The following is a 10,489-nucleotide window of genomic DNA, read 5'->3' on the forward strand; positions in this document are numbered from 1 at the left end:
CCTCACTCTCACCACCTTCACAGTGTTAAAGACATTTCATGACAAAATATCAACGTTACAGCCAACCGAGACAAAATGAGTCTTTATTCAAAATATTCTCGATGACACATTATGTACAAAATAACCGCAGCGTTCAAATCAATGGAGCTTGGAATGAAATGAACAGTGTTCAGACGCATTCAGACGTTTGTGCAAATGTGCTCAAGAAACTCAAACAACAAAACAGTAAATGTGGAAAAAGAACTAGAGTCACGATCAAATGACCACAGTACATACAGAGTTACAGAAGATGCACAAAAACAGCAGTTCACAAAAAAACTAACTAAAAAAAAGTGTCACACGTTTTAAAACGGACTTCCTTCGTGAAAGATGTTCAGGATGCTTGTGCTTGATATTCCTCCAGTTTGAATTCCCATCACTACCACACACACAAAGCTGCAGGGAGAGTGTTTTCATGTTCAGAAATAATTAAGAGCTCGTAATTAATTCAGAATCACTACAGTTCTCGTCACAATCGCCAAAGCCACAAGGTCGCTCGTCACATTCATAAACACAAAGTTTATGACTGGACTAAGGTTTATATGTCAGCTGGGGTTCAGGGATTCTACCCACTATACCCCCAAGACACAAAACATCTTTTAATATGTACGGGGAAACAGATGAGGCAGAAAACTGACTCAGCAACCTTATGCAGTAACATGGACAAGGGGCACCTGTACCGGTCATAAACCTCCAGACCTCAGCAAAGCGAGCGGCGACCAGCCGTGTTCATTCAGAAGCGTCACGCTTTGATTACGATGTGGATGATCTGTTTGTGGTGAGAAGCAAAGACACATGAGGCCACAGCTTCTTAACTGGGTTATGTGCCAGCTTATCCTTGCAGACTTTCTGCAACATCTGACTTTTTGGTCTTATTTTTCTTTACTTTTATCTTCATTTTTAATTACTCCGCAAAAAAAAAAAGCACCTTGGAAGGCGAAAACACCTTAATTCTGTGTGTTATATGTAATAACGTCTCTCATTAGGAGGAAGATGATTTAAATCATATCTAGACTTTTTTTATTCATTGTAAACAACTTTATCTAGAGATATTACATTGGCAGATATCTTTGCTTGTTTCGAGAAAAAAATGCAAATGACTTGCCAACAGAATAAGACAAAGGCTTAAACTTTTAAAAAGTTATTTGGAAACAATATCTAAAAGGAGTAAAACGTAAAAAGTAAAACAAAACGTCTAGAAAGGAGTTAAATGATCTTATGTTGTTATTACAACTTCTTATTACAAGCCATATTACACAGGTCAACTAAATTTAAAAGGTTTGCGTTCGCCAAGGTCATTTTTTGCAATGTATAGGAATTGCTTGGACACACGGTCTTTGCCAGTGAGCACGGAGTAAAATTGATTCTACTGGTTCACTGAATCAGTCACCACGGCTGTTTTTACTTTTAATTTACCGACTTCATCTAAACAAAAAGCTGCTTAGACTGAATGAAACAAAACGGAAGCTCGGGAGTTTTAGGATGGGCTATACGAATCTGCTTGGTGACGTAGCTTGAATCTTCTTTCCCTTAACTGCTTAGCAAACTACATTCAAAGACTCAACATTACCATCAGCTCTCTGAACAGCTGGCATGTGCTTTACACCAAGTAGGAACATGTTCAGCTGCAACTATAAATCCCGCATGGCTTTTCTTGCTTAGTGGTGATGCTGGCTTCATACTCGCTCGTTGAGGCAAGAGAGCGGTTTCTAGGGACGTAATCGAACCAATAAAGCGAGGTAACTCTTACACAGTCACTGTTAACACAGCTTATCTTTTTCATTATGTGCTTTCAGTCTTACATACACTCACCCGCCATTGCATTAGAAACACCGAGCATGTACTTCCACATACTAGCCAATTTATGACCACCACCTTTAATTATCCACTCTATATACAGTCCTGTGCAAATGTCTGAGACAAGCCTTCATTCGTTTTATGTCCAGTCAAAATGGACATCAAGTTATTCAAGATTAGATTATTCACTTGCGAAAAAAAGGGAAAAAAGGAAAAAGTGGAAACATTTTTTTTTAATTTTAGAGATATAGAGAAAATGGGACGCCCAACAAGCAGCCTTCCAGAATCCTCTGGGAGATCATGTGACGTCACAGAAGACACGACGCCCTTTTCAGCGCTCCAGGTCTCCGGAATATTGATGAGCATCACCTGTGTGATACACCTGAAGTAGTATGTAGCCCGGGCTATAGCTTAGAGACGTTGTGAAGTATTGATTCCCTCTGTGTTGATTTACTGAGCGGTTTTTCTGGTGTGATGTCTTCCGTGTTTGACCTGTTGCTTGTCATTTTCGGTTTATGCTCTTTCTGCCCTGCTCTTTGGATGTGTTTACTGCTTTCTCTGATTTTTGGATCTGTTTATATCAGTAAAAGCCCTTTCGATTACAATCATCTGCAAGCGTCTGACTGTGAGGGAATCCTTACAACAAGACCTGGAAGACCACCAAAACGGTTACCATCAGATAACCAGTACTTAAAGCTTTCATCTTCATCAGAAATATCAGGAAAAAAAAAAAAAAAAAGATCTTCAGATCTAAAAAAAAATCCACAGGTGTTTCTGTCCATCCTTCCACTGTGAGAAGAAGTCTGAAAGGATGTGCAGCTATTAAGAAGGAAAATTTGGTGTTCTCAGAATAATGGACTGTCCACCCCAGAGCCCAGACCTCAACATCACTGAATGCGTTGAAGCATGAGAAGCAGAAAATGCAGCCAACTTCAAAGACTGAACGTCCCTGCAGACTGAAAAATGATGCTATATTCAAACACTGGGCTTCGCTTCTGTTCAAATGAAATAAACGAAAGGAGGTCTGTGACTTTTGCACAGTACTGTAGGTGTACAGACTGCAGCCCATCTGTTGTCATGCACAATATGTTGGCCACCCACTACCTCATTCATCACCGTTTCATCACGGAGACCACAGCACTGCTGCTGAGCAGATATTATTAGGATGGTGGAGCATTCAACACAACAGTGACACTCACACTGGTGGCGAGGGGCTCTGCGGACAGAACCTGACGGGCTAGAGGATGGGCTTCAGCTTCTACCCGCACACCAGCAAGGAGGCCCTACAAGATTAGTGTTTCTAATAAAGTGGCCAGGAAGTGTACATTAAGGCATTCTGTCGTAAAAGAACATTGCAGATCAAAGTACAACACGTAAGTAAACAGTAATGCCCTTTACCTCTCCACTCCATAGGAGGGGCTCCAGCCTTCTTTTTCAATCTATACGTAGATGTTATTGCCTGTGAGAATGCTGCAACTCATTTTATTCAGGCAAATAAATAATTTTAAAAGCGATTGAGATACAGCAGAATTGATAAATACACTATGTTGTTTGAGATAATTCTACAGTAACAAAACGATGTACTTTTGGTACTGATGTATGGTACAAATGCTCACAGATAAAAGCTTTCGCTTGTAAACTTGAGACACACTATTTAGTCGTTTGTAGCTCCCAAGTTTCGCACTGTGTCCATGGTTATGGACATGCATAACACAAGAGGCCCACTGCTGGTTCCATGGCTACTCATCACATTAAAACCTTCAGCACTGTCAGTATGTCTAGGAAGAAAAGGTGTAGTGTTGTCACAATGTAACATCTGAACGATGCAATATGCTTTTTCTCTTAAAGCTTCAATAAAAAAAAAATCTACTTATTGTATCTCAAAGGGGCACATCAACGCTTCAATAGAAGAGGATCTGAAATAGACAACACACCAACTGTATTCCCACCATACATTTCCGCTGAACATTGATTATTATTGCACTATTGGATGATTAGAGACAGCTACTGTGGGTTTCTGACGGGTAATCATATTAAAAAGTGGTCATCACGCTCGTAGCTGTCTCTTCTGTTACCTCACACAAGTGAATGCGGATGTGTAAAAACCACAGAGCAGGATACTCCAACTAGACCAAGCACAACGGTGGGGAAAAGGGCAGTGGACAAAGACAGGGCCAATCTTTCCAGCGGCAGGTCACTTGGATTTAAGGAGGCCGTTCTTCTCCATGAACTCTTTCAGCTTGGTGGGATAGTCCGTCATCACACCTGTGGCTCCGAGGTCAAAGGCACGTTTAAAGTCCTCCTCATCATTCAGCACCCACACATACACCTGCAGTCAAAAACACAGATTCTATTTCTCTCGACATTTCAGTTTTTTTTTTATTTTCGACATAAACATACGATGCACACATCTAATTGAGCAGTGAGTGAGTACGGTGCCCACCTGTATTCCCCTAGCTGTTAGATGGTCAAAAAGAGCTTTTCTCATGAGGAGGCTGTGAAGAAAAACCAAAGGACATGCATAATTACTTTCTGCACACAACTAATACAGTACAGACAGACAGGGCGAGCAGCTAAAGTGACCTGTGAGCCAATAACCTACTGTACCATGAAAGAATGGTCATTATTTTGGTTTTAATACCAATTGCAAATATTTTGGACTTACGTGTCTGCCAACCAAGTTATGAACCGCTCGCCCCGTGTCATCCGCCTGGGGTCTCGGAGTCTAAAGGGAAACGGAGTCGTTAACAGGAATCCAGTAGAGTTTATTTACTTCAAAGTCCTACGTGACGGTCACTGTGCTGCACTTAAACCTGAGATTGGAATAAACCAACGGACTGAAGACGCGTTAATGCAGAGCTGTTTCTGCTACACATACTTTGCTCCAGTCATCATTTTGTATTCAGTCTATTTAAAAAGGGACATTTAAATATACTGATTTGCATAATACCAAAATAATCTAATCCCATCAAATTATTGTGACATATGAAATGCAAGCACACACCGAATTATTTAAAATATTTAATAATATTTTTATTACACTTCTTTTAAAACTGTGCCCACTCCATCAGAGACAACCACCTCGTTGGTCCAACTAGTAGATGTAAAGTCAGAGATGATCGCTTAGTCTGTGCTGGTCATCCTCTAGACCTTCATCAGTGGTCACAAGTTGCTGCCCACAGGATGCTATTGGCTAATGTTTTTGGTGGGTGGACTATTCTCAGTCCAGCTGTGACACTGCGGTCTTTAAAAACTCCAGCAGCACTGCTGTGTCTGATCCACTCGTACCAGCACAACACACACTAAAACACCACCACCACTGCAGTGCTGAGAATGATCCACCCCCAAAATAGCACCTGCTCTGTGGTTTCTGTGGGGATCCTGACCACTGAAGAACAGGGTAACAGAGTATCAGAGAAACAGATGGACTACAGTCTGTAACTGTAGAACTACAGAGTCCAGCTATACAGTAAGTGGAGCTGATAAAGTGGACGATGAGCGCAGAAACGAGGAGGTGGTCAGGATGTTATGGTTGATCAGTGTATATGTATGATATATAAAAAGGCGTCTCTTTGATATGTTCCTTACTTGGTAGTAATGGAAGGCATAGGGATCTCTAAGAACTGTTCTTTGAGGGGCACAAAGGGCAAAAGGCCTGTGTAGAAAAGCCCCACCAACAGCAGCACTCTGGGCAAGCTGAACAGCACTGGGATCTGGGGGTTCTAGCAGAGAAACAACAACCACGGTCAAGACTTACCACTCTAAAATAGATCAAGTGTGTAATGAAAGGGAATTTAACATAAAACAACGGAAACTATCACACAGACATCACGCTCACCTCTTTGTAACATTTCTGAACGATCTGGTTGCTGGAATTACCCCATACAGTCAGATGCTCCCGGTCATATTTTACGACCAGCTCCGAGACCTTCAGGGAACATAAAACCATATAAAGCCCAGATGAGCTTCCCATTACACCAGCCAATCAATACAATGAGTGGCGATTGGGTTCGGACCTTCTTAATGAGCGTGTCGTCATTGACTTTGATGTCAATGTTAATGGGCACGTTTGGGAACGCCTCGAAGACCTCTCTCAGCAGGGGGATGTGCTTGTCGTTGCCACCTTCAACAAAGCACTCTACAGAAAGAAGACGAGACTTTTACACACTTAACCTCAGAATGTCCTGCAATAACTCGCTCTGTGAACCAGAGCGGAGGATATTTTGGACAAGCGAAAAAGGATAATGAGCAGCTTAACAAGGCAAGGCAATACATTTAGAGACGGGTGTCATCATATAAATATGTGGTTATCTGAGCTCATCTTAGCACTCATTTACTTAATCAGGGACTCGAACAAGGGATGTGTAGTTTAAAGCTGCATTATGTAAGACTAAAACAGGAAGAAGCAAGGTACCTGAATCAGGAGACACTGAAATATGTTATATGTGCAATGCTGCGAGTTGTAAAGCCTGGAATAATATTTTAAAAGTCAGAGGCATCAGGTCTGACTTCACGGGAGTTTCCCGGACCACATTATACATCTATACGTGTTAACATCACACACGCAGGAAGTCAAGCTCGACGTTGCTGATGTTACAAAATGTGCTCAGACATAAGTGTGTAAATTTGGGGATAAACTGACCAAAAGAAATGGCCCAAAACTACTTGGAAAAAAATTCTGGTTCCTTTGATCTACATTAAAAGTAAAGCGTTTTTTTCCCCTTCTCCTGTAAAGTTACCGTTTTGGAGATATGAGGTTTTGTTCCAAAAGCAGCCACATATTTTCTAATAATTTCTAATTAGTGCTGGCGCTGTTATTCGGCCCAGTAGGTCTAGACCACCCCGGCCCACCCAAAATGATTTCAAAATTAGATTTTTGACACAGTTTACAGTGTTAAATCAGGCAATTCTCATGGGTTGTTTACGAGCTTATCAAGCCCTGCATTAACAGTGATACTGTCAGGATATGGAAATAAGTTTGGGGGGGGGATCATTATGTGGATTTAACGATGGAAAGCATACGAATGTGGCTTGTTTTAAGAAGCAGAGGACTTGATAAACAAAGTAACTCCAGTTGCCCAAATCAGAATGAGGGATGTCAACCAGCTCAATTATATCGAAGACAGTAATTGGCAGTGATTGGTCATTTTTGCTCCTGTGGGCAAAGCAAGACTTTTTAAATTATTTTTATTGTGAACTAGAGTTGTATGTGTTCTGGTTGACAAGCAGGCTGGTGTCTACTACTGCAGTGATTTCCCCTATTGCAATGTCTAAACGATACTTAGGCCAAGGTCTTGGTTATGATTGTACTTCTTACTGTATGCCCACTTCTGGATTAATCTTAATGGAACCCACCATCCCTCTTGATTCCCCCCCCCCCCTTTTTTTTATTGTTATTCTTCATTTTTTTGCAGGCCATGAGGAATTCATTCAACTTCAGCCAACCTGCAATTTGACACACCCACCCAACAATACCAGAGTGGATTGCTATTTAAAATGTAGATATTTGCATGGCAAAATATTTCAATGCACATCCTGGAAATGTTTCTGGCTTAACAATACGTTTTCCCTCAGGCCACTAAATCATGATGGTCTCCAGTATTAACAGCTTAAAATGCACCCTGTGCAGCTTATCTGGCCGTGCACACATTTCGGCAACTCACACGGACACCCGGGTCTGGAACAGTATGTGGACTGTTACATATTTCACTCAGCTGTGAGCTCAGGAGGATTAGAACCACAGCTCAATACTGGACCACTCACCTCGCTTGAAAGTCACCCCGAGCTTACACAAGTAAGGTGGGAGATCCTAGGATGGAACAACACACAAACACACACATCTTTCTTTAGGACTACAGCTTGTTGAGCTTAATGCTGGCCAGCATACTAATGCAAATGTGAAAGAAGCATAGTCAGTGTGAATATGGGATGGATCAAATAGCCCCCGTTTCTGCTCCCACTCACAGCATAGACCACATCTGAAATGTTGGCGCTCACACCAGTCGACCTCTTCAGGTTGGAATCATGCAGCACCACCACCTGCTCGTCCTTGGTCAAGTGACAATCCAGCTCCAGCATATCTGTGCCAAGTTGTACAGCGCTGTGGGGGAGGGAATGGAGATGGAAAAGAGGGGACAGGGGAGTGCACAGTTCAGCTAATCAGAGAGGGGAGGCTCTACAAACACACAGCAGCACCGAAAAACAGTTGACTGCACGTGAATTGACTTAATGAATACGTATGCAATGAGTAAAGTGCGGCAAGTGGTGAGGAAAACATACTGCCTGAAGGCTGCCATTGTGTTCTCCAGGTTCTCACCTGCACCTATAAGAGGAAAAGAAAAAGTTATTTATTATTAAAATAAAAATAAACTCAGCTACACTTATCAGAACCGTACCATCAGCGTCAATGCAGTCACACTGTCTCGGCTATTTCAGCAGTTAAAGTGGGCCAAGACCTCATGACCCTTTGATAAATCCATACGTTACTGCTGAAAGTCAGGCCAAAGCACATGGTCCAACAAGGCATTAGGTTTAAAGGTTAATTTTCCACCAGTGTTCAAAATTTCTGCTGACTTCTGGCTTTGAGAGCGAAAGTCATTCTGGGTGGTTGCTGTGAAATGGAGCACTGAAGAGAAAACTGAATGCATCTTTCCAACATGAAGGGGTTTTGAATACGTTTTAGGCCAAACGCTTCTCAAAACTGTCATAAAACATAGTCTTAGGCACGAGGCAACGTAGTCATCATCATTTCATATAATAACTTTCTGGGAAGGAGCTTTAAAAGGCATTCAACTCTTTGGATTCCCATCACCACCACAGTGAACAAATCTGACTCAGATTCTACAACAGCACATTCCAGATCGTTCCAGATCGTTCCAGATCGTTCCACACTGAAATACTTCGTTTACAGCTTATAAATGTAATTAAGCAGAAACTTGGAAAAAAAGTGGATGGAGTTCCTCTTTAAAGTTGTTAGAGTGCTGAACCAGGTTACCAGTAAGGATGAGACTAGGTGGGACATTAAAGGGGAACTCCACTGACTTTTCTAAAATTCGACATAACTGAATGGACAAGATGTAAACAGTCATCCAGGGTGGTTTGATGCTACCTCCTAGAGAAGCGTGACGAGTAAGAATTGATCAGTGGTGGTGATAGGAACCGAACCGAACTAGGGGTTTAACGCCTCCGAAATCTCCCCCACAGAAAGATATTACATGAAACGGTTAGATATATGCTGCCTGAAGTCTGAAAGGTTGGCTTATGATATTTAAGCGATGGCGTTTGGTTTAAAATGTATTTTAAGCCACTTATTTCAACCCAGTCTTGGCAGAGGGACACACGCAGGCCGTTGTAAGGCAAAACAGTCCCCAAAAACCACTTATTTTTCTCAAATTCACCACTTTTTACCATCACTATTACACATGAAAACGCAGAAGGCATGTGTAGGTTCACTGGTGGTTCTGCATAGTGGATAAAATGGTTATCGCTGCTGTAGGAAGGAAACCTTGCATCTCCAAAACAGCAACTTTACAGGAGAAGGAAAAAACACACTGCACTTTCAATGCAAGTCAATGGAACCAGAATTTTTTCCATGTCGTTTTGGGCGAGTTTTTTTAGGCCATCCATCATAAAATTTACAAACAATGTAAAGAGTAACAGATACTTTCAGATTATGTCAAAAACCGAAAAATGCCAAAAATGGAGATGGAAGGTTTTCTTCCGCCAGCAGCGATATATTTGTGTTGTAGACATCGTGACCCCCACTGTAAAGAACCTGTAGGTCTATAGGTTCGTCTACAGCGAAGCATTTCACGTCAAACCGCTCTAAATGCTTCTTTTGTACCTCCAGGGCTGAACTATTCAGACGTTTTTTGAAAGAATGGACGGAACTCCCCATCAAGATAACGTTAGCGTGTTTTACATAGCTGTAACAGGCGCCGGCAGATTCACTTCAAGATATTCCTCACAGAAACGTCTAAACGCAGGCCGAAAGCTGGTCACTAATCCGCCACAGCCACATATCATAGACAGCTTTCGGGAAAGAAATTGAGACAGTTTTTTTTGCGTGTTAACCGGAAAAACTAGAGCGAATGTCGAATGAGCCGCTTGCGCTGGTTTCACTCACCCCCGCGATGCGATATGTGTCCGCTACGAAACGTCTCTCGCTTCCTCCGGTGCAGCAGCGACGGGCATTTCAGTAATAACGCCGAGGTGAGGACATAACCCGTAACCGTGGACAAGACGTACACTGCGGCACTCATGCCTGCGATTCCTGCCTCACAGGTCTAAAGTAGGCGGAATGTGACGGCGCGGTGTAGCTAACGGCTAGCCGACACTTCACAGGCTAACATCTACGGCAGGAACGTTAGCCTGGTTGCTACAGCGGGGCGAGCGCACCGGCCGGCTTCTTAAAGAAGACAGACAGCTGCCTACTGAGTGCCGGTGCTTCGGTAAACAGATCGATGTAGATGCAAGTCAGAGACCGCGCTCTGTCATAGCCGAACCGCTGTCTGCGATCCCTGGCTTCCCATCCGCGGCCGGCAGCCGTTCGCTCTGATCTGTCATCTTAGCGCATCTACGCAGTCAGAGTTGTTTTGTGTCATACGCTTTCTGATTGGCTGCGCGGGGCTTCCAGCCTCGTCGCTGATTGGCT

At 42.6% G+C, this 10,489-nt stretch overlaps 1 protein-coding gene across 1 annotated transcript; it reads right to left on the reverse strand.

The window, feature by feature from the left end:
- Nucleotides 1-2,657: 2,657 nt before the first annotated feature.
- Nucleotides 2,658-10,406, reverse strand: gdpd1 (glycerophosphodiester phosphodiesterase domain containing 1). The gene is made up of 10 exons (XM_017724524.2): nucleotides 9,962-10,406; nucleotides 8,116-8,158; nucleotides 7,801-7,936; nucleotides 7,600-7,645; nucleotides 5,853-5,974; nucleotides 5,675-5,764; nucleotides 5,425-5,558; nucleotides 4,502-4,561; nucleotides 4,280-4,331; nucleotides 2,658-4,165 (listed from the first exon to the last, which is right to left on the reverse strand). The coding sequence occupies exons 1-10, from the start codon at nucleotides 10,095-10,097 to the stop codon at nucleotides 4,031-4,033; spliced, it is 954 nt and encodes a 317-aa protein (XP_017580013.1). The 5' UTR covers nucleotides 10,098-10,406; the 3' UTR covers nucleotides 2,658-4,030.
- Nucleotides 10,407-10,489: the final 83 nt, after the last annotated feature.

Source organism: Pygocentrus nattereri, chromosome 17 (genome assembly GCF_015220715.1).
Source record: "Pygocentrus nattereri isolate fPygNat1 chromosome 17, fPygNat1.pri, whole genome shotgun sequence".
In the NCBI taxonomy this organism is placed as follows: domain Eukaryota; kingdom Metazoa; phylum Chordata; class Actinopteri; order Characiformes; family Serrasalmidae; genus Pygocentrus; species Pygocentrus nattereri.